Source organism: Phoenix dactylifera, unplaced genomic scaffold (assembly GCF_009389715.1).
Source record: "Phoenix dactylifera cultivar Barhee BC4 unplaced genomic scaffold, palm_55x_up_171113_PBpolish2nd_filt_p 000339F, whole genome shotgun sequence".
In the NCBI taxonomy this organism is placed as follows: Eukaryota; Viridiplantae; Streptophyta; class Magnoliopsida; order Arecales; family Arecaceae; genus Phoenix; species Phoenix dactylifera.
Genome location: NW_024067799.1, coordinates 436,229 through 460,791, shown reverse-complemented (window position 1 = coordinate 460,791; position 24,563 = coordinate 436,229). Strand labels below are relative to the sequence as shown.

Sequence of the window (24,563 nt, the reverse complement as noted above, 5' to 3'; positions counted from 1 at the left end):
TTGCTCACCTCCGGTCGTCGACGATTGTTTCCCCGGTGGCGATGGCGGCTCCGGCGACGATGGGGCTCCGGCGATCTTCTCAAAAGAGGGGAAAAAGAAGAGGAAGGGATGGGCTCTCAGAGAAAAGAGAAAGAGAGAGAGAGAGAGAGAGAGGGAGAGAGGGGAAGAGGGAAGAGGGGGGGTGATGCGGTGATTTCGCTGGCCGTTCGGCCGGCGTGGTCATCGTGGTCACCCCCACGATGACCCAGCTGAAGTCGGCACCCCTTGCCGACTTTAGTTCGTTGGGCCCTAGAACGGGCCCAATTCAAGTCTTCACATGGTGATTGTTTATGCTTGCAGTATTATTTTGTCAGTATAATTAAACAGTCCGAGTTTTTTTTTCTCTCTTTGGAATCTGAAAGTGACTACTGAACATGTAGGATGTGGTGTCTTGCCTATTTCCACATGCTAAAAGACAGGCACTCACAAACACTTGTTTGCATACATCTAAATATAAACAAAGGATGTGGCAACTAGTTGTATGATTGAAGGCACTATGACTTTCTTTCTCAGTCCATTCCCTTTCATGGTGATGATGGGTTACTGTCGAAGCTTTTGTTGAGGTCTCTTGGTTACTTGTATGCCCATAAAAAAGCAAGTACAGCACCCAGTCTTCTAGCCTTCCGCTGAAGGTACCCATGTCGAGTATTTTACCTCGTGATTCCAGACCACGCCCATGTTATAATGGGCTCATGCTAGGTACTGACGCTTTGTTCTGGGTCTGTTTGATGGTTTCCGCCCTCATGCATTAAAAACAGCTTCTTCTTCTTTTTTTTTCTCTGAGCAGAGATAAGGCTCACTTTGTGGATCTCTTTGTGAGGGCATCCAACATGCCGGCCACATAAACGTAACGAAAGGTATGCCTTCTACCAGCTTTACCACATAAATCTTACCAACTTGTCCACTTTTTATGATGAGAACCTTAGGTGATCAGCTGACAGCGTAGGCATTATGAGAATATGCCTTGGGATCACTATGATGAGTGGAACCATTACCCACTATGAGCATGAAAATTGTACGACAGTGTGTGCTCTGAAATCCATCAACAGTAATCAGCATACAAAACATGTTCAGAATAATCATGTTTGACAACAGCCTGTAGGGTTCACTATAAATAAAGGTTTAATGACCATAACCATGACCATTGTATACTCTTCATATTTCATACAAAAGCATTGCCCACTTTGAGACCAGTGTATACACATGATTGTGCCATGTGGGTTCGAATCGGAAAGCCCACATTCATCTCTTGCAGTGTTCAAGTAGTGATACTAATGCTACTAGGGTGGGTGCATGATGGAAAGCCTATTGCATGCATACTTTTTTAGCAGCTTCATGAGGATCTATGCAGGTGTGTGTTTAGTCCCACATCAGTTATTCACTGGGTAGATCTTAAATACTTATGCAGAACCCAAAAACTCAAATAATACTTTTTGGCTCGCAATTTTGGGTAAGGTTCTAAGTTGTTATAAATGATATCAACCAATAATATCCTACAGAAAACCAATCACACTCGATGAACATGAATATTATTCATTAAAGTGTTTTTACAAGGGATTCCACTAGATAGGTAGTGTTGCGCATAGCATGTATGCTAAGGTAGTTGGTGGTTAAAATTTGCTTGTAGGTGTAATAATTCTATGAATTCAGAACATTGATAGCAGCAACTTCTTTACATCTTGATGAACTGATTTTGATCTTATTTGCAGCCAGATTGAGCTACTGGCTTGAAGAGAACCTTGGATATGTGATGGTCGAGAGCAGCAGATGGGCAGTGGGCAGCATAGTAGAAACTTTTTGCGATGGTAAGGAACGTTTGCTTGGTTTGGCTGCTGAGACTAGGGGATCTTTGAAGCACGCACTGTGCTAACTCTTGCATTTCTGCTTCTACTGCCTTGTCCTCCTCGGATGTGGCTAAGTTCTTTGGGGTGCCCTGGTCAGAAGGGTATGAAATCCCTGTCAGCTTACAACTTACTGAAACAATTATGCAAGACAATGAACAACACTGTTTCCAAATGACACCTCAAACTTTAAGCCCTAGTAAGTATTCCAAATTCAAACATTGATTACCAGATACCAAAAGATTCAGAGCTAATCTTCTTCGTAAAAAGGATTTGTGTGGGCTAATCACACCATGTGAGAAACCAAGAATGTTGAGCAGCTGAAGTTAATCTAATGAAGGTCCAATCATCCCAAAAGGAAACCAAAGGAGTTCAAGTGAAGGCCTGTTGACATTGGTCCCACCTCAAACATCTCTATTTTGAAAGCTTACGTAGGTAAGGAGTATGAGCCTATTTACGGTGGATGATTAAATAGACGTGCACCCACTTGCATTATATGTATCATCTTGCTCGATCATCTTCATTAAATGGACATTTGAACTATAAACCCTCTCTAGTTTGCATCACGACCTAGATAAAGGCCTATATTGCAATATGTCTCACCTTATTTGGTCATCTATCATCAATTAAGCATAAACAATTTAAGTTGAACTAAACCTTTTAATTTGTAGCATGAGATGATAAAGAAGGGGGAAAAATAGACAATGTATAGGTTGGGCAGCTTACAGAAGGCATAACGATAAATCCTACCTGCTGAAGCAGCAAACGGCGCTGGAGCCGGCGACAGACAGAGGAGGTGAGCCTTGCCAGCCAGTCGAACTCCGAGTGAGCCGTCGCTGCCTCGACCGAACCGGACCGGCCAGCGCATATCTCTATGGTGCGGACCAGCAGCAACCCAGTCTCCTCCCGCGCGTGTTCTCCCTCGTCCTTGTGCTTCCATGCCAGCAACCACTCAGCCCACTGCCAGAAGACAACAGACAACAAAAGAAAAAAGAAAAAAAATGGGGAGAAGCTATTGGAAGTCAGATCCTCGATTGTTGGCTCTGATGGCACATACTAAGGTTTTTATTTTAAGGAAGAAAAAGGAATGCTCACAGCTTCTCTCAGGTGGCGGCCGACATGGTTTCCTCGGTTAGTCGGCAGTGCGTCGGACGCGATGCGATCGAGCAACTGCAAGAGTACTGGGCCCACCACCTCTTCTCCGCCTCCTAGTCCGCTCCTCTTCCACCCCAACCTGCATCCATTATAGTTGTAATTATACTAGTGTTTGGCAGGTGCCATGCACCTAGCTAATAAGAGAAAATAATATGCATAGTTTCACTCCCCAGTTTATTTTCCTTGATTTTGTTAGAAACAAAATGTGAAATGGTGCAAGTGAGGAATGTGAGAACAAGCCTGTTTTTATCTTGGTTGTCACTAGAGAAATCCAAAAAAAAAAGTCACTTCAAGCGGGAAATCCAAGGGAAACCGAACTTCACACATAAGTCGGCCATGCATGAATTGACTATTAAGTATTCTTTTTATCTCCAGTGATGCATGTAAATTATAATTAGAGCTCCTAAGAGAAGCCAAGCATGCGAGAGGAATCTTTTTTGTGGTAGTTGAGGATATGTCTGTGCTCTTGTTGCTGTCATAGCTCGGGTGCTATGCCCCTTTACCACTGAAACGAGGTACCACGCTTGAAACATGGAACTGTGACGGGTTGGTGACTTCTAAACGGCTTCACTGCAGACGATTTGTACCGAATGGGTCTCTGTTTTCTCTCTCTCTCAAAGCAAATAAAATGTAATTACGTGAAAACGTGGCTCCCATGCTATGCGGGGTGGGGCCCTAGTGGGCTGCTATGCGGAGGTACGTTTGTTTCTTCCTTCCCTCATCCTTTTTATTTAAGCAAAAAAAAAAACACAGCTGCACGACTGATCAGATAATAGAGCAACAGGAAGCTGCACGTCACATGGCATGTCACTAGGGTGGTGGTGACGCACCTGGTAGGGCTTTGGTCGTTGCGTCCTCCATCGAGGAAGTCGTGGATGAAGGCCTGACTCATTTCATCTGAACACGACTCGCTGCGGAAGTACGAAGAGATGGCGTCGGCGACGATGGCGGTCCGAGCCCATGCCAGCCTCTCCGCCGCCCGGTCCGGTTCGAATATGCACGCTGCTGCCAGAAAATAGGCCGTGAGCGCGCCGCCCGCTCGCACCCCTTGCTTCGCCAGGCCGCTCTCCTCGCACCACCTGAACCCATTCATATATTATCCCCCCGCATGAGACATGACTAATAGTATTCTCGTCCTGTAATTAAAAGGAAAATAAAATTTTACTCACTTCTGAAGGCCTTCCCACTCCACCTGATGGTGTGCCTGGCATCGGTTGAAGTCGGACTTGGCAAGCTCCAGATACACATCGTTGTTCACGCGTGGCATCCTGCAACCACCATCACACGTATGAGCCATCAGGTTTCTAGCAGTGATAAGGAGCCAATTCTATAAGTCGCTTTTTTTTCCTTTACCTGTAGAGGGCCTTGCCAATCCAAACGACATCTGCACCTCCGTAATGCTCGATGTACAGCCTCGCCTCTATGCGTGGGAGACTGGCGTACCAGGGAAAATCCAGTGCGTACTCCACCTGCGCGAGTTAATGGATTCTGACACCCGTAAGCAACCACACCCGCCTCTTTCTTTCCGAGGAAAATTATTGACACAAATATGGAGGACTAGTCAACTATTCCCCTGAACGATCCGGTTCCAATCTAAGAATTTCCAGGACTGCCCGACCTTTTAAGATACTTTTAAGAAAAGGATAAAATACTATTCTACACAGAAGCAAAAGAAATTTCTAGCAAAAAATTCAGCAAGTGAGATTTGTAGGCTACTTACCTCACCGGGCAAGTCCTTCGTTATGATCCACCTGTCCAGGAACTGGTTGGAAGCTTGCTTTTCTCGGAGAAATCTACATGAGAAATCCTTGGCTTGCTCCAATATTTTCTCCCCAGGGAAGGCCACCTGAGATGCCCTGTTAAGGTTGTACATCTCACTGACTGCTGCTTGGCTCGACTGCCCAGCGAAGCAAAAGAAGCTACCTTCCTTCTCAAAATGCCTGAAAACATCTGCAACGATGGCAAGTGGAAAAAATAGTCCCAGACCACAACCATAATCACAGTTCATATCTCATTACTTATAATTAAACTTCTTGTTGTGGCCTCAACAATTTTAATTTGCTGCTACTCACCAGGAGACACATGGTATCCATGTAAACGGAGGAGACGGAATCCCATGGACGTATCATCCACATCATTTACTGTAGAATACCTCGTCCAACCAATCCCTTCCTCGGTCCAGTATCTGTCATTTAATCAAATGTTTAAAACTCGAAAGATCGGTAAATTCTAATGCTGATCATAACTCGTGCACAAAAAACTTTTACCTATAGACAAAATCCAGGCATTGTTTGGTCTCGGGTTCGAAGTACCGGGAGATCCCAAGGCGCTCCAACCGATCGACAGCCCACAAACGGTCGAAAAGATCCACAGGGTATAAATTGGGTACTGCAGAGCATAATATCACAAGAATTAATTTAGACAAAAAAAAAAAAAACAAAAACTGTATATATTATTTATGAATCAAATAGATTTACCTCCTCGGTCAAATCTTTCAACGATCTTCTGAAGGTATTTGAGGCACTTCTCGTCGTTCGTCTGCATGAGAGCATAGGCCGTCGAAGCAGGAGAAGTTTGGAAGGACCCATCAACACATTGGGGCCCAAAAAGCTTCTCCCAGTCCAGACCAGGCAATCCTTCTAGGGAATAGAGCAGTGTTGTTGGTAATTTGTGCAACACATCACTTGGGATCCTGCAATAAAATGTTGGTTTTTTTTTTCTCTTGAGAATATAATGCAGTAATGGCAAGTGCACAAGATATACAAGTGGAGTGAGAGAACTTTCTATTCCACTACCTCTTCAGCTTTAGGTTTCTTCTGGCATATATATCCTGCAAGGCAGGATCATCATAAGGGAGTTCCAACCCCAAGGCCTTGGCTCTCTCTAGGAGAGCAGGGAAGGCGATCTCAAAGCCCGTGAGCACCAGCTCTCCTTCTTGCTGAGCCAACCTCCACATATTGTCGCGAAGAAAAGAAATTCCTATCAAAACAATTTCTTTCAGCAACTCTTTACTCATTCAAAGACAGACTAGAATGCAGTGGACTAGTTCTAGAAAGGGATATGGGTATCTAAACCTCTGTCACAGATATCAGGGTGAGTATTCCATGATTTTAGCGCGACGACGCAAGCCAGAGTGCTGATTATCCGATCGTGAGCCAAGAAAATTGAGTCCCCCCATGAGCCATCAGGCAGCTGGTTTTCGATAATCCATTGCAGGCTAGATGGGAATTGAGGGTCTCCACTTCCATTTTGGTGCTTCACCAAGGCCACCCATGCTGTGTCATATGCCGAAATGCTTATTTCTCCATCATCATCCGTCGAGCTAAGCATCGACTTCACTCCATTAATCATCCCTACCATGTCCTACAGGCAAGAGACCACCATCAAACAAAGTATATCTTGTTACCAAACATCATCTGATCATTTATAATTTCAATCCTGTAACATGTTTGACACTCGGATATGCTATCTGTTTGATATCTCCAGCACTGGTGGGAGCTGTTAAGCAGAGAGAGGACGGGAAGAGAATAGTGCGAGGAATCAATGGCAAATCCACCTTTAAAGATGGATGGCTTATAATGTGTAGAAAATATTGGATTCGTGGCAATCAACAGATCGTGCCCTCAATTCCTCGCACTCGGTTCTTCTTCGAAGTGTTATCCACTCTGTACAACTGCTCAAAAATGACCCGCGCTGTTCAAGCCAATCTATATGCATAGGATATTATATCGCAAGGATAAGCTCGCTGGCATTGAATCAGGCCCTTAATTTTTCACTAATACCTAAGCTGTAGATTTATAGGCAATTACCTCCGGCACTTGGTCCTCATCATTCAATTTAGCAACTTTCTCTGGCCATCTGCTGACGGAAACCCGTTGTGGGCTAAATTTGCACCATATTCTGTAAATAGAGTTCATCAAAATGAAGAATAAGTTGTCAATTTTTCTTTGGCGTTATAATCAATTTTTCTTTGGCGTTATGCTAGCTAGAACCAAAATGGCTCTTTGGATGTGGGAGGATTCGATCATCTTGTAAGACCTTCTGGTGCCGGTTTTTCCATTGCAACTTATGAAAAAAAGAGTTGGGAGAGAAGGGGAAACCCTCCTGATTATAATTTATTCATGATTTCTAGGAACACCGGAAAATCACCTCTATCATAGCTTTTAATATCTTTCAAAAATGGGATTAATTACAATTAGCTCCTTTTGATTCCTCATTCTCTTATCTGGAATCCAACACATTTTGAAATAAAATTTTTTTACAAAGGATCTCAATGGCTGATGAGTTCTTCGGGCATTCTAATACTTATATGGACGTTACATATAAGTATTGCCTTGTCGCCTACACATTCTCCCCTAAAAAATAAAAATAATTAATAAAAATTGTAGCTTTTCATTTTAGATAAATATTGCATTTTATCCTCAGGAACTCATAACAAAACTCGTTTTCAAAATTTTAGGAGAATATGTTATGGCAATACATCTTTTTCTGTGATAGTTTTGGCCACCTCTTGTCCAATTATTGGGATAAATAATATGAGAAAATAATATTTATTAATTTTTTTATCTCTTGTTACAATAGACCCTTATAACCAACAGTCATTATTTTCATTTTACCATCTCCTGAATGAAAATAATTTTTCAGAAAATCAATTTTTTCTTTAAAAAAGTGATTATACGCTCCAAAAATAAAAATTATTTATCTAATGAAAAATGAAAGAAAAGATGAGACTACTATTTTTTTTCTTTATTGCCTGCTTTGTTCTGTCCTAACAGAGCTATAATAACTGTTATTTTAGCATTTCTTTAATATTACAATCTTTTAAAGGTTATATGTTTGTAACTGTTATTGCAATTTTTATAGGGCGTTACCCTTTACATATCTCAAGTGCCTGACTTTATATAGATGTTGTCGTTGTGACAATTAATCAATATGCTAATCAACTGATCAAGAATGGCTTTGTTGTTTGCTGTACCGAATGGAACAGTAAATTCTGTTTTAGGTGCAACTAGGAAATAAATTATTTTTTTTAGATAAAGGACAAGAAGGTTTTTTTTTTTCAAAAAAAATAGAAGAGAACCAGAAGAGCTTTTAAGAGATTCTGTACCTGGAGTGCTTGGTTCGGATATTGCATGGCATCTCCAACGGGCAAGACGCAAGATATCATCTAGCCTCCGTGCGCACCTATATTACACGAACCTGGCACACGAACACAAGCAGGAAATCATTTATTCCATCCCCGTACTTCGGACCACCTTGAACAGGCAGCTCATAAAAGTAAGTTTTATTATTTTATTTATTAGTTTCCTGCATCAGGCCTGGATTACAAAACAATGAAGACAAACTATGTAGTGCTGGTCACACGAGATCCACATGACACGAGGATGGATGGCCTTAATCTCATTTGATTAAACTTTAGGACTCGTTTGGTTGGTGGAAAAAGAAAAAAAAAAATATAGCCAACAAAAAAATAATGAGTTGTTTAATTAGAATTTTCAAAAAAGAGAAGCAATAAAGTTGTATTCTCATGTAAATATAATTTTTATATTTTATGAAAAAAACTTTTCTATAAGAAATATGAAAAAGTTACTTTTTTATGAACCGGAGATCACTCCATTTTTATTTTTTTTCAAAAAGATCCTTCAACATTAAAGAGGCATTAAAAACTTAGTTTTTGTTAAGAGTATAATAGGAATTACACATAACTATTTCAAAAAAGTGGATGGTTAACTGAATATAAGCACTTTGAAAATCTATCACTTTTCCATGGTCAGTCAAACATGCCAAAAATACTTTTCCAAGCATCCTTTTTTTTGGAATCTGCTTCTCAGGAATAATATTTCTAAAAAGAAAAATTCTCTTGCAAACTAAACAAGCTCTTAATGTTATGTGTATAAATAAATATTATTTATAATATTTTCATGATACACTTCCGCAAAGAAGAAAAAAAAGAAGACAACATAATAGACCAAGAGGGGTGCATTCAGGTTCATATACAGCCTTAAGCACCCTTTTTCATGTGGATGAAATGACGCACCATTGCTCCATGGATCTTTGCCCTTTTTCTTGATACACTTCGAGCACCAAACAATGAACAAAAAGCGGACAAAACAAAACTAAACTCTAGTTTGCTGCCTCGATGAAGAGATGAAGAAAGAACGAGAAACCAAGAGCAAAGAAATCGAGACTTCAAGAGATTGATGGACGAAAGGAAGGGGGCGTACTGGGAAGAGATATGGGTACATGAGGCCGCAGCAGCGTCGACGACGAGGGCGGTATCCGGGCAGCGGCCGAGAGGAGCATGGCTACGTGGGGGGCAGAAAGGTGGCGCTGGGGGAGTGGCGGGGGTTCGATACGCTTCTCGGTATAAGATGGATCGATGGGATTTAAAGGGATAGATGGAAGGCCAAAGAAGTTAAGAGGGAAAAATAATGGGAGGGATGGGGGCCTGGGAGGAATAAGGAGAGGGATAAAGAGGTGTCCCTTGCAGAGAATCCGTCTTCCTATCAGTGTCTGTTGCGCAACAAAGTCACGCCTGTTTCTTTCATTCCACGAAAAGGTGGCGCTGGGGGAGTCGCGGTTAGCAACAACTTTACGAGGGTGATCGGATCGATATGTTTTCGGTATAAGATGGATGGGATTTAGGAGGATGCAGAGAAGACGAAAGAAGTGAAAGGGAATGTGTGGTAGCTGTGTTTAGGCGACGATGTTGGACAAAGCTCTCAGGGCAAGACAAATTGGATTACATCCAGATGGCTAACGATAGTTTTCTGCCACAGGTCCAATATCACTGTCCAATTTAATGCTTGTGTACTCTGCTGAAGGGTGGTGAAATTGCAAAGAGAGCATGCGCTTATTGTGTTTAGGTAAAAAACGAAAGATTAAAGAAACATTACAGAGGCACCCTCCAAGTTTGGACCAATTAGATTTATATTTTAAAATTTTTTAAAATTCAATTAGCTACCAATGTAACAACCCAGGACTTCACCTAAAATGACTAACCGAAATATATTTTTTGAGTTCCTTAGTCCTCTATAGGTATCCAAGATTTCTTTGGTGAATAACTGATGTCGCACTATATACACGCCCGCACAGCTCCTGACATACTTCCTCGTTCAAATTCATTCAAATCTAATCATAAGTACCACGATAGGCCCGTGGTCTGCCTTCATTATCTCGTATTGTAGTATCCTCTAGTCCATATAGGCTATGGACCGAGTTTGCTCTGATACCATGTGTAGCAACTTAGGACCTTACCCAAAAAGGCTAACCACAAGGTTTTATTTGGATTCATTGATCTAGTATAAATATTCAAGATATACTTAGCAAATAACCGACGTGAGACTTAACACACGCTTGTATGAATTCTTCCATAAAAAAATTTGGACCATTTCTCGATTTATGTGTTATATGCGCAGGGCCCATGCCAATCTTCTCTATATCGTTTCAATTTTATCGTGTATATATATATATACATATTTGATCATGGATTTTGTATCACCGTAGGTGAACTACTAGTGGGATTTCATTAAAATGCCTAAATAAGTTTAAAAGTAAAGATTTGAGATGGTTGAATATGCTCATGAGTAACCTAATCTGGAATCTTTTAAATCATTGGGAAAGAAGTGAAAGGGAATGTGTGGTAGTCGTGTTTAGGCGACGATGTTGGACAAAGCTCTCAGGGCAAGACAAATTGGATTACATCTAGATCGCTAATGATAATTTTCTGCCACAGGTCCAATATCACTGTCCAATTTAATGCTTGTGTGCTCTATTGAAGGGTGGTGAAATTGTAAAGACAGCATCCGCTTATTGTGTTTAGGTACAAAACGAAAAATTAAAGAAACATTACAGAGGCATGTAAGAATATTATAAATTAATATTCTATCAAAGTGTCCCACACACCCTATAATACCCAATTAAAGGATTATGGGTCATTACTAGTCCAATTGTATTTATGGGTAGAAAACCTATTAAAAGAATCTTTTGGTCTTCTTGCTCGTAAGAGCCTTTTGGTTTTCTTGCTGGTAGAAAACCTATTAAAAGAGTCCTTTGGTCTTCTTGATGGTGGGAGACCTATAAAAGAAATGAGAGACTCTAGGGTTCATACCTACAATATAATTTGTACCTCCAACCATCGTGAGACACTCTTGAGGAACATTGTTAGGGTGATCCTTCTCTCTAAAAGCAAGGACAGATTTTACCTAATGGATACAGGTATGTCTTTATAGTTTTATATTCCGCGTTGATTGTGATTAACATGATAATCCAAGATCTTGATGTATTTTCATATTTGAAAATTATAACATTTGGTATCAGAGCCATTGTTGTGGATTATTATGTTTTTCCATTGATATTAAGAATCTGCCATCAAATAAGGTTTGGAGATTATGATGGATTTATGTACTTCATTTCTGTCTATTTAGTTTTATAACCTATTATCAAAAATTTGTCCTAGAGCTATATAAATATGCATGCCTTCCACATGTTTGTCAAATTGACTCATCAACATTTTCTTTGTGGATACAGTTGCTATGGTTTTTGTGCCTGTTATTATTAATACAGTTTGGCTTGGTCTGAATTGTTTTTGGGCTTATAAAAGCAGGGTTTCCGTATACTAAATTTGAATCTTTACATGACCTGACGTAAATTTGACCCAACAGGCTTGGAAATTGGAACATTGTATTTTATGCATAAATGACAAATCCACTGCTTATGCCTACAGTGTTATATTGACAGAAATGAACACTCACTTAGAATGCATCAAATGCTTGTGCTGGCTGAGCAAAGCCTGTGGACATCAACACCATTTTTTTATCATCTCCCACCTCTAGAGAGTAAATAGGAAAATGAAGATAAACCTGTATGTGGCCGTCCTTGTAACTCCTCCCACTATTTTGATACACTTAGCTGGGAATGTTGATTTATGAGCTTGCTGTTATTAGCTTCCTATGCAGGTCTGCTAATAACCAAGTTGTTAGTTTTTCTATTATGTTTTTCTTTCCTGTTGTGTAAAACATGGGTCTGTCTATATTCTTGGAACATATTGTTCATGTGAAAAAACACTATAGGCATCTATTCATGAGAAGGAAGTATATTACTCATTGCAATATACCATCTTTCAACAAGGTGATGTCTTGATTCATGAACGTAATGGTGTTTCTCCCAAAACATGAAAGAATTAGATCTTGGTTTATAGGCCCTCAAAGTAATTTGTTTCTTGTTTAATCAGCAATGATAAGGACATCTAACTGGTTTGATAGATGATAATATCTGTTTATGTAATTTAAATAATAGTGCATCTGACTTCATCTGACATATAAAAAAAAAAAATTTGAAAATTATTCTTATTACCTCTAGATTACCTTGTGCCCATTATGTGTTAAATTCTTAACTATTAATTGAATTTTATTATGGTTGGGCATGTATTTGTATGTAGAAATCTTAGTCCATTATATGTAAAATTCCATTATTACTTGATGAATTTTATTTATTGATTGGACATGAATTGTTTGAGGTAATCTATTTGTACTAAAATCATGTGAGAATTCGTTTGCCCAAAGGTACAAAATCTTACCTGATTTTAGATGGCAAATATTTGACATCATAATTATGAATGGATAATATTGGAGGGAACACTTGTATGTTAGGATCCTCCCAAAGGTTGGATCTTAATGATACGATTAGTTCATCCACTAATTTTTAATGTTGGAAGGAACAATTTGTATGTGAAAATTTCCTACCCAAAGGAGGAATTTTGATGATACTACTAGTTCATCCACAGAATTTAAATGCCGGAAGGAACACTTGTATGTTAGGATCCTCCCAAAGGTTGGATTTTAATGATACCCTAGTTCATCCATTATGATTTAAATTCTGATTATTATATTTATGAGTGTCTAATTCAAAGCATTAATGTGATTAAATTGAAATTCTTTGCAGTAAGTGTACCGGTCTCTTTACATTCACAAGCATCATCTGTCCCTATGCTGAATGGGAGTAACTTTTCAGAATGGATGGAGAGGGTCAGATTCACCTTAGGAGTTCTTGATCTAGATTTATCCCTTTTGACCCCAAAACCAGCTGCTCTTACTGAAAATAGTAGCAAAGATGAGAAAGACAATTTCATAGCCTGGGAGAGATCAAATAGGTTGAGCCTCATGTTTTTAAGAATGACCATAGCTGGAAACATCAAACACTCACTCCCTAGTACAGAGGATGCCAAAACCTTTTTGACAAGTGTTGAGGAGAGATTTCGCTCAGCAGATAAGTCTTTAGCGGGGACCTTAATGGCTAGACTTACCACAATGAAATATAATGGGGCTAAGGGAATGCAAGAGCATATCCTTGAGATGACAAATATAGCTGCCAAACTTGAAACTCTAGGAATGAAAGTAGAGGAGTCCTTTATTGTTCAATTCATCCTGAACTCATTGCCACCTCAGTATGGTCCATTCCAGATGCACTACAATTCTATCAAGGATAAATGGAATGTGAATGAGTTGGCTAGTATGGTGGTTCAGGAGGAGATAAGATTAAAACAACAAGGGACTTTTCTGCTAATTTTGTGACTCAAGAAGCTGGAAAGAAAAAGCATCATTATGGGAAAGGAAAGAAACAAGCACCACCAAAGGGAAAGGGACCTGCTAAAGGCAATCAGGTTCAAGGAAAGGATACAAAATGTCATTTCTGTAGGAAGCCTGGACGCATGAAAGCTGAGTGTCCAAAGCGTAAGGCTTGGTTCGAAAAGAAGGGTAAGCTTTATGCTTGTGTATGTTTCGAATCAAATCTTGTAAGCGTTCCTACTAATACTTGGTGGTTAGATTCGGGTGCTAATGTTCATGTTTCCTTAACAATGCAGGGATTCCTTGCAAGCCGTACACCAAATCCAATTGAATGTTTCATCTTCATGGGAAATGAGAATAAGGCAGAAGTTTTGGCCATTGGAACTTTTCGTTTAATTTTAAGTACCGGTCATTGTTTAGACCTTCATGATACTATTTTTGTGCCTTCTGTAAGGCGTAATTTGATTTCCTTGTCAAGACTTGACATTGACGGCTACTCTTTTTCCTTTCAGAATGGTTGTTTTAGTTTGTTTAAGAATGTTATTCCTATTGGTTCTGGTTTTCTTTCTAATGGCCTTTATCAGCTTTGCCTTGATAATACCTTTATTAAAAATGTTTACACCCAACACCATGAAGTTTGTATTGGAATGAAAAGGAACATGATTAATGAAAAGTCTTATGACTTGTGGCATAAAAGGTTGGGGCATATCTCCAAAGAAAGGTTACAGAGATTAGTAAAGGAAGGGATTCTTCCGATTTTGGATTTTACTGATCTCGGTATGTGTGTGGATTGCATTAAAGGAAAGCAAACCAAACATACAAAGAAAAGTGCCACAAGGAGTAGGGAGCTTCTTGAAATAATTCATACAGATATATGTGGACCTTTCTCCACAGAATATTTTGGGGGAGAAAAGTATTTTATCACCTTTATAGATGATTTTTCACGGTATGGATATATTTATTTGCTACATGAAAAATCTCAAGCCGCTACGGTCCTTGAGATATTTCTCACTGAGGTTGAAAGGCAATTAGATAGAAAGGTGAAAATCATAAGATCAGATCGAGGTGGTGAGTACTATGGTAGATATAATGAATCGGGTCGTAACCCTGGCCCATTCGCCAAACTTCTTGAACAACGTGGCATTGTGGCACAATACACTATGCCTGGTACGCCTCAGCAGAATGGTGTTGCTGAGAGGCGTAATCGGACATTACTGGATATGGTTAGGAGTATGATAAGCAATTCTACCTTACCTAAGTCATTGTGGAGTGAAGCTCTTAAGACTGCTGTGTATATCTTAAACCGTGTCCCTAGTAAGTCAGTTCCAAAAACTCCTTTTGAGTTATGGACTGGAAGGGTACCAAGTTTGAGACATATGCATGTCTGGGGTTGTCCAGCTGAAGCAAGGCTTTACAGTCCACATGAAAAGAAATTGGATCCTAGAACTATAAGCGGGTACTTTATTGGTTACCCAGAGAGATCCAAAGGGTATAGGTTTTATTGTCCCAACCATAGTCCGAGAATAGTAGAAACTGGAAATGCCAAATTCCTTGAGCTTAGTGAAGTCAGTGGAGTAAAGAATTGAGAGATGTAATCATTGAGGAAGTACAGGTTGATGTTCCAATACCCACTTTTTCAGAAAGCATTATTGTTCCGCCTAATGATCATTCTAATGATACTGTGGAACAAGTAAATAATGATCCATCTCATAATGAGAATGCCACTGATGAACAAGCTATGGAGATACCAGAACAGATGATGTTACGCAGATCTCAGAGGGAACGGAGACCTGCTATTTCATTTGATTATGTAATGTATGTCCAGGAACATGAATTTGACATTGGAACAAGTAATGATCCAGTTACGTTTTCACAAATTAAAGGAAGAAGTGATTCTGATAAATGGATTGATGCCATAAAGGAAGAGTTAAAATCCATGGCCCAAAACAAAGTCTGGGATCTTGTTGAATTGCCTGAAGGATGCAAAAGAGTCGGATGTAAATGAGTTTTCAAAAGAAAACATGACTCTAAAGGCAATGTGCAATAATATAAAGCCAGACTTGTGGCGAAAGGTTTTACTCAGAAACAGGGCATTGATTATAAAGAGACTTTTTCTCCGGTATCTAAAAAGGACTCTTTCAGAATTATTATGGCATTGGTGGCTCATTTCGATTTGGAGTTGCACCAAATGGATGTGAAAACGGCCTTTTTGAATGGAAGTTTGGATGAAGAGGTCTACATGGAGCAGCCGGAAGGCTTCTCTGAAGAGGGTAAAGGTCACTTGGTTTGTAAGCTCAATAAGTCAATCTATGGACTTAAACAAGCTTCTCGACAATGGTATCTAAAGTTTCATAATACCATTATTACCTTTGGATTTAAGAAAAACGTCGTTGATCGATGTATATATCTAAAGGTCAGTGGGAGCAAGTTTATTTTTCTAGTCCTGTATGTTGATGACATATTGTTGGGCAGTAGTGATATGGGTTTACTGTATGAAACTAAGAGTTTTCTCTCAAAGAATTTTGAAATGAAAGACATGGGTGAGGCATCTTTCGTGATTGGAATCGAAATCTTTCGAGACCGAAAACGAGGATTGTTGGGATTGTCTCAGAAAAGTTACATAGAAAGAATTCTTGAGAGATTTGGCATGAAAGATTGTTCATCTTTAGATACCCCGATAACGAAAGGTGATAAGTTCAGCATCTCACAATGTCCAAAGACTGATTGGGAGCGGAAGGAGATGGAAAAGATTCCGTATGCATCTGTTGTGGGAAGCTTGATATATGCGCAAACTTGTACGAGGCCAGATATCAGTTTTGCAGTTGGCATGCTTGGGCGTTACCAAAGTAATCCAGGAATGTCCCATTGGAAAGCTGCGAAGAGGGTACTGCGCTATTTGCAAGGAACTAAGGATTATTTGCTCACCTTTAGAAGAACTGATAATCTAGAGGTGATCGGATACTCAGACTCTGATTTTGCTGGTTGCTCAGATAGCAGAAAATCCACTTCTGGTAATGTGTTTTTGCTAGCAGGTGGAGCTATTTCCTGGAAGAGTATGAAGCAAACTATTACTGCTTCGTCTACAATGGAGGCTGAGTTTGTGGCGTGCTTTGAAGCCACAGTGCATGGTTTATGGCTGAGGAACTTTATCTCAGGACTTGGAGTTGTCGACTCTATAGCCAAGCCGCTGAGAATTTATTGTGATAATTCCTCTGCAGTCTTTTTCTCCAAGAATGACAAGTATTCTAATGGTGCGAAGCATATGGAGCTCAAATACCTTAGTGTCAAGGAGGAAGTACAGAAACAAACAGTGTCCATAGAACACATTGAGACTTCACTTATGGTTGCTGATCCTTTGACGAAAGGATTAACAGGAAAGAAATTTAAAGAACATGTTGACAGTATGGGTCCTATGTATTTATCCATGTTTTGAACATGTTAGTGAGCTCATTAATGTATTGAATGTTTTCTTCAAGACATACATGGATATCCAAGTATAATTGTTTCTGTTTTCTTGTTTTCCACTTATATGTACATTGAATTGTGTGGATGAAAGATGACAAGAAAAATGTCTGAAATAGGCATGAATATGAACCCAAGGCATAATGATAGTAGCCTTAAACCCCTATAAAAGATCATGTTGAATGAAGTTGCTAGTGTTGTGGTACATGGAAGGAATTTTGTTGATTGAATAACAAATGACCGCCATGACTCGCATTGGTAGCCAATTTGACATTGATATAATGGAACTCATATGAAGTATATTGGACTAGGAAGGTTTTCTAATGAAAAGCGTGCACGTGTATGATTTTAATGTCATAACCCATAATAGTCGTTTATTATATAAAAAAAAAATTTGAAGTATTTTCAAATTACGAAGAATGTTTTATTTTGTTTTATGGGTGTATGGGTCAAGTGGGAGAATGTAAGAATATTATAAATTAATATTCTATTAAAGTGTCCCACACACCCTATAATACCCAATTAAAGGATTATGGGTCATTACTAGTCCAATTGTATTTATGGGTAGAAAACCTATTAAAAGAATCTTTTGGTCTTCTTGCTCGTAAGAGCCTTTTGGTTTTCTTGCTGGTAGAAAACCTATTAAAAGAGTCCTTTGGTCTTCTTGATGGTGGGAGACCTATAAAAGAAATGAGAGACTCTAGGGTTCATACCTACAATATAATTTGTGCCTCTAACCATCGTGAGACACTCTTGAGGAACATTGTTAGGGTGATCCTTCTCTCTAAAAGCAAGGACAGATTTTACCTAATGGATACAGGTATGTCTTTATAGTTTTATATTCCGCGTTGATTGTGATTAACATGATTGTTACGGGGGAACTAAGCCGCCATGCTCCACGTGACCGGCACGCGCGCCCATGAAGACTACGGCTGTCCTTTGATCCAGCAATCCGACCCCGAGTCGGACATCTTCGGCTCCACAGCCCGACCTCGAGTCGGCTGCCCTTCGATCCAGCAGTCCGGCCCCGAGTCGGACATCTTCGGCTTCGCGGCCCGACCCCGAGTCGGCTGCCCCTTAATCTAGCAATCCGACCCCAAGTCGGATATCCTCAGCACCGCAGCCCGACCCCGGGTCGGCTGCCCCCTGATCCAGCACTCCGACCCCGAGTCGGAGATCTCTTGATAACGACAGGCTGCTTCCCAGAGGCACGCCGAGGCCTCCTGCTCCACTACTCCCTGCAACGGCTGTATCCGATGCTGTTCCACGATCTCCTGTATCAGCCGTACAAAGCGGAACTCCACTACGCCCTGTCATGGCCGTACCCAGCGCTGCTCCACGACGCCCTGTAACGGCCATGTCAGTGGCCACTCCGCCGCGCCCACGATGACAAACCCCCCTCAGAGACCCCCCAGCCAGGTATATATGCGGCTGGGGGGAGAAGGGGGGGGGTAAGCAATATCTTCCAGAGCACTCTCTTGCTTGCGATTATTATCTCTCCTTCTCCTCCAATCTCCTCTGACTTGATCGTCGGAGGGCCCCCACTACCCCAGTGGTGGTGCGAGGCTTGCTCGCAGGTTTCCCGGTGGAAGGTGGAGCGTAACCAACACCAACCAAGACAACTCAGACGGAACCCCGTTCACACCGCTGTGTCAATCGTTCTCGGTTTGGACCACCAGCAACAGTTGGCGCTAGAAGGAGGGCCTGATCTCAGAGCGATCGTAATGGCACGGCGAGGTGGTCGTGGAGCTTCCAATGCCTCCGGTCGCGGGGCCTCTCGCGCCTCCGGCCGGGAGGCCGCTGCGTCTCCAACACATTCTCAGCAACACTCCACCATTCCACCCCCCATTCAGATGGTCGAAGCCGCTCAGTTCGACCAGTTAGCCCAGCAGGTTCGCACCCTCGCGGAGGTAGTGCAGAACCTGCAGGGTGTGATGTCTCGAGCGCCACAGCGGGCCCAGGAGCCGCTGCCCCCCGAGCGCTCACCTGTCTTCCTCAACCCGCGCTCCTTCCTCTCCCATGGGGAGGAGCGCCGGCGCGAGGAAGGTTCTCGAGCACGGTCCATTCTGCCAGGACCTTCTCATCGAAGCTGCGCGGGGTACGAGAGGCGGACCCGGGCGCGTTCTCCGACCCCCCAGTCCTCGAGGGGCCCGCACTCCAGTCGGTCCCCCTCGCGCCGCTCCTTGTCTCCCACCCACCGGTCGCGCTCCCTGGACCGGCGGGTGGACGATCTCCACAGACAACTCCAGGTCCTGAAGGGCCACTCCAAAGATCTCTTCGCCGACATGGAGATCTCCTCCCAACCAGCGCTTGCCTCGAGGATCCTGCGGACCCTAAATCCGCCGGGATTCAAAATGCCGGCGATCGAGCCCTATGACGGGGCGGCGGACCCGCGGGATCACGTGGAGAGTTTCAGGACTCTTATGCTCCTCCATGGAGCATCAGATCCCCTCCTCTGCAAGGCCTTCCCGGCGACCCTCCGTGGCCCAGCCAGGGCGTGGTTCGCCGGCCTGGAGGCTGACTCTATCCAGTCCTTTGACCAGTTCACTCGCCTCTTCATCAGCCATTTCGCCGTCAGTAGCCGGCGGCGATTGGTTTCCGACTCCCTCTTTGATGTCCGGCAAAACGAGGGAGAAAGCCTGCGGGATTACCTTACCCGCTTCAACAAGGCTACATTGGAGGTCCGGAACCTGAGCCAGGAGGTGGCTCTCTCAGCCCTGAAGCGTGGCTTCCGGAAGGGCAGACTCACCTTCTCCCTGGACAAACGCCTGCCGCGGAGCTTTCCGGAGCTGTTGTCTCGGGCGAACCAGTATGCAGACGCCGAGGAGGCAGCCGCCCACCGGAACAAGGAGGCCGCCGAGGCCCCTCTAAAGCTCGGGAAGAAAAGGCGAAAAGAGGCACCCCAGAGGAGGAGCCCGACGCCTCAACATCAGCGCAGAAGCCCGTCACCGGCGAGGAACCACGGCGCCCCACGCCCTCGTTCTCCGCACCGACGCTTCAACCGGTACACCCCACTCCTGGCCCCCCGGGCCCAGATCCTTATGGAGGTCAAGGGGCGGGAGAACCTTCCGGTCCCGAGGCAGATGAAGAAAATCCCTGGGAGGAGGCCCTCTCGAGCGTACTGTGAGTACCACCGAGACCACGGCCACGACACCGAAGACTGCTTCCAGCTTCGGGACGAGATCGAGGCTCTCATCCGCCGAGGGCGTCTCGGTCGATATGTAAACGACCGACGTCCCCCCGCAGACCCGCGCCCGGCCGACCCGGCCCCTCAGGAGCCTCGGGAGCAGAATCGACCCGTCGCGGGCGTGATCCACACCATCACTGGGGGCTGCTCTCGGCCTGTGAGGAACGCAGGGGGCTCGGTGGAAGCATCAGGGGTGGCCGTCGCGAAGAGGCAGCGGGTCGGAAATGTAATCACTTTTTGTGATGAGGATGTAAAGGGGGTTCAGACCCCCCATGATGATGCCATGGTGATCTCCCTCACTATGGCGAACTATGATGTAAGGCGTGTTCTTGTGGATAGTGGAAGCTCAGCTGATATTTTGTTTTACGAGGCCTTCCAAAAGATGAGCTTGTCCCGACGAGTGTTGCACAAAACATCCACCCCCCTCATAGGATTCACTGGAGACGCTATCTCGGCCGAAGGTGTCGTTGAGCTGCCTGTGACTGCGGGCGTTGCACCCGCAGAAGCCACGGTGCGGCTCGGGTTCTTGGTCGTCCGTGTTCCCTCGGCCTACAACGCTATCCTCGGACGACCCGGACTGAACGCCCTTCGCGCGGTAGTCTCTACATACCATTTGCTAATGCGGTTCCCCACGGCGGCCGGGATTGGAGAGGTCCGAGGTGACCAACCGACCGCACGGCAATGTTTCCTAGCAACTCTCAAAGGGAAGAAGCCCGTGGAGGCCCTAAGCGTCGAGTCCCTTGACGCCAGAGACGAGGTGGCTTTGCGGCACGGGGAGCCGGCCGAGGGTGTGATCGAAGTTCCCCTTGAGGAGGGTCGTCCGGACCGTACGGTCCGGGTCGGTGCAAACCTCGACTCGGAAGCTCGGCTCAGGTTAGTGGAATTCCTCCGAGCCAATGCTGATGTATTTGCCTGGTCGGCGGCCGATGTACCTGGGATCGACCCAGAGGTCATTTCTCACGCCCTCAACGTCGACCCGACCCACCGACCAGTAAAGCAGAAGAAGAGACACTGTGCCCCGGATCGGATCCGGGTGGTCGACCAGGAGGTAGACAAACTCTTGGATGCAGGCTTCATAAGGGAGGTGAGCTACCCCGAGTGGCTGGCAAACGTCGTACTTGTCCGGAAGGCGAGCGGGAAGTGGAGGATGTGCGTCGACTACACCGACCTGAACAAGGCGTGCCCCAAGGATAGCTTTCCGCTTCCACGGATAGACCAACTGGTCGACGCGACTTCCGGCTATCAGCTGCTGTCTTTCATGGACGCCTTCTCCGGCTACAACCAAATAATGATGGCTCCACAGGACGAGGAGAAAACTGCCTTTATAACAGACCGGGGGCTGTACTGTTACAAGGTAATGCCCTTTGGTCTGAAGAATGCTGGCGCCACTTACCAGCGCCTCGTCAATAAAATCTTCAAGGAGCAGATTGGCCGGAACATGGAGGTGTACGTGGACGATATGCTGGTGAAGAATCGCCATGCAGACCAGCACATTGCGGATCTGGAGGAGACTTTCGCCACCTTGCGGAAGTTTCGCGTGAAGCTGAACCCAGCGAAGTGCGCCTTTGGTGCTTCGGCCGGGAGGTTCCTCGGTTTCATTGTCAACCAGCGGGGGATCGAGGCCAACCCGGACAAAATCAAGGCCATCCAAGATATGTCCCCTCCGACCAAAGTGAAGGAGGTTCAGGAGCTCGCTGGAAGGGTCGCCGCGCTCGGACGATTTGTGGCAAAATCGGCCGAACGCTGCCAACCGTTCTTCAAGGTGTTGAAGCGTCCGAAAGACTTCCTTTGGACGGCCGAATGTCAAGTGGCATTCGACCAACTCAAGGAGTACTTGGCGTCTCCTTCCCTGCTGTCCAAGCCGCAAGAGGGGGAGATGCTCTACCTCTATCTGGCGGTCTCCCCAACCGCAGTCAGCGCAGTACTGGTTCGGGAAGAGGCAAAGCTCCAGAAGCCTGTGTACTACATCAGCCGGGTCCTACGGGATGCCGAGACGCGGTATGCGAAGGCGGAAAAGATCGCCTTCGCGCTGCTCACTGCGGCCAGGAGGCTTCGCCCCTATTTTCAGGCTCATCCTGTCACCCTCTTGACCGATCAACCACTGCGGCAGATCCTCAGCAATCCTGAGAATGCGGGACGGCTGGTGAAGTGGGCAGTAGAACTTGGTGAGTTCGACATCCGCTACCAGCCCCGACCCGCCATCAAGGCCCAGGTGCTCGCGGACTTCCTCGCTGAGTGCACTGTGCAGGAGGCGGAACCTAGGCCGCCGGAAACACCCAGCCTCGACCTCCCAATCTGGACGCTTCACATTGATGGGTCGTCGAACCCCGAAGGTGGAGGGGCCGGGCTGGTCCTTACCAGTCCCGATGGAGTGATAGCCGAGTATGCCTTGAGGTTCGGATTTCCAGTGACCAACAACGAGGCGGAATACGAGGCCCTAGTCACAGGACTCAAACTCACCAAGGAGCTCGGCATCCGGCGTTTGAAGGTCTTCACCGACTCCCAGCTGGTGGTCGGGCAGGTCCGAGGGGAGTTCGAGGCTCGGAGCCCGACCATGCAGAGCTATGTCTGGAAGGTGCAAGCACTCATTCCCGACCTCGGCAGTGTTGACATTCAGCAGGTCCCAAGAAGCGAAAATGCCAGGGCCGACAGGCTGTCCCGCTTGGTGGGCGCAGACGCGCACAACTTGTCGAGGGCGATCTACCTGGAGACCCTGGATGCCCCGAGCATCGGCGAGGCCGGAGCGGTGATGGCGATTGATCCGGAGCCATCTTGGATGGACCCGCTCGTCGCCTACCTCGCCGAAGGAATCCTCCCAGAGGACGAAGATCAAGCTCGGCGACTCGTCATGAAGTCCGCCCACTACGTACTCTATGAAGGGAGGCTGTATCGGACCTCGTTCACCGCCCCCCTCTTAAGGTGCCTCCGCCCCTCGGAAGCGGCCTACACCCTCAGCGAAGTCCACGAAGGCATCTGCGGATCGCACCTGGGGGCTAGGTCCTTGGCGCATAAGATCATGAGGCAAGGCTATTATTGGCCTACCTTGTTGGAGGACTCAAAGGATCATGTGCGGAAATGTGACGCCTGCCAGCGCCACGCCAACGTCCAGAGAGTCCCTTCTGTCCCCCTGGCACCAATCACTGCACCCTGGCCCTTTGCCCAGTGGGGAATGGATATCCTCGGACCATTCCCCGTCGCTTCAGCTCAGCGGAAATTTTTGATTGTTGCAATCGACTACTTCACCAAGTGGGTGGAGGCAGAGCTGCTGGCCACTATCGCGGAGGTGCAAGTCCGGAAGTTCGTGAAGAAGAACATCATTGTCCGATTTGGGGTACCTCGGGTCCTCATCTCGGATAATGGGCGACAGTTCGACAACAAGCATTTCCGTGACTTCTGCGAGGAGTTCGGGATCGAGCATCGGTTCACATCTGTGTCGCATCCCCAAACCAACGGCGAGGCCGAGGTCACAAATCGGACAATCCTCCAAGGAATCAAAGCGCGAATCGGTCGGACGGGGCAAGCTTGGGTCGAAGAACTCGAGAATGTCCTTTGGGCGTATCGGACCACGCATCGGACCCCTACCGGGGAGACGCCTTTCAGCCTAACCTATGGCACGGAAGCCGTTGTCCCCGTGGAGCTCGGACTCCCCTCACCTCGGGTGGCCGTGCACCGACCCGAGGCCAATTCGGAACAACTCCGAGGGAACCTGGATCTCTTGGAAGAAGCGAGGGAAATGGCGCAGGTTCGGATGGCGATGTATCAGCGGAGGGTGGCCCGATATAACAACTCCAAGGTCCGACCGAAGCTTTTCAGAATCGGAGATCTGGTGCTAAGGCGAGCTAAAGCATCTCGACCTGCGGAAGGTGGGAAGCTAGCGCCAAATTGGGAAGGCCCATATAAGGTTCGCTGGGTAAACCGACCTGGCTCCTACCAGCTGGAGGCCCTAGATGGTCGAGAAATTCTAAGGAGCTGGAATTTCGCTAACCTGCGGATGTATTACCAGTAGAACGACGATGCCAGAAAGATAGTTCAAAAATGTATAACGCTTTGCATTTCAATAATTTCTGGTTACAACGGCGTGCTCGTGTGATTACAAGGAATTCCCAAGGGAGAATTAGGGTGTAAAGAAAGTAAAGAAGAGGTGGAGACTCCGAGGAGCTGAAGATCTAGGATCCCGAAACCTCCATCTGAAGCGGTTGCAATCCCGTCGGAAGTGGGTGCTTCCAACCGGAGGCGCCATCGGCGTCTCACGAAAGAGACGAAGAGCCGGCGCGGATGAAGAAGAAGTGGACGAAGGAGAAGTCCACACTGCCT

The 24,563-nt window shown here is 45.0% G+C and overlaps 1 protein-coding gene and 1 non-coding gene across 2 annotated transcripts; both read right to left on the bottom strand.

Moving 5' to 3' along the window:
• Positions 1–1,598: 1,598 nt before the first annotated feature.
• On the bottom strand, positions 1,599–6,901 carry LOC120105661 (ent-copalyl diphosphate synthase 1, chloroplastic-like). Its single transcript, XM_039118343.1, has 13 exons — positions 6,845–6,901; positions 6,110–6,398; positions 5,831–6,014; positions 5,513–5,727; positions 5,303–5,423; positions 5,108–5,220; positions 4,756–4,985; positions 4,389–4,504; positions 4,205–4,303; positions 3,866–4,114; positions 2,976–3,114; positions 2,631–2,840; positions 1,599–1,972 (listed from the first exon to the last, which is right to left on the bottom strand). The coding sequence occupies exons 2-13, from the start codon at positions 6,393–6,395 to the stop codon at positions 1,739–1,741; spliced, it is 2,196 nt and encodes a 731-aa protein (XP_038974271.1). The 5' UTR covers positions 6,396–6,398; positions 6,845–6,901; the 3' UTR covers positions 1,599–1,738.
• A 3,510-nt stretch (positions 6,902–10,411) lies between these two features.
• LOC113461095 lies at positions 10,412–10,512 on the bottom strand. The gene has a single exon (XR_005508008.1). It is a non-coding gene; the product is annotated as a U6 spliceosomal RNA (small nuclear RNA).
• Positions 10,513–24,563: the final 14,051 nt, after the last annotated feature.

Excerpts from the sequence above, each read along its gene's own strand:
- LOC120105661 (XM_039118343.1), bottom strand. The coding sequence starts at position 6,395 with ATGGTAGGGATGATTAATGGAGTGAAGTCGATGCTTAGCTCGACGGAT. Across the intron at positions 4,304-4,388 it reads ATTGGCAAGGCCCTCTACAG|GATGCCACGCGTGAACAACG; the intron begins GTAAAGGAAAAA and ends TGGTGGTTGCAG. Across the intron at positions 1,973-2,630 it reads GCCGTTTGCTGCTTCAGCAG|GGCACCCCAAAGAACTTAGC; the intron begins GTAGGATTTATC and ends CCTTCTGACCAG.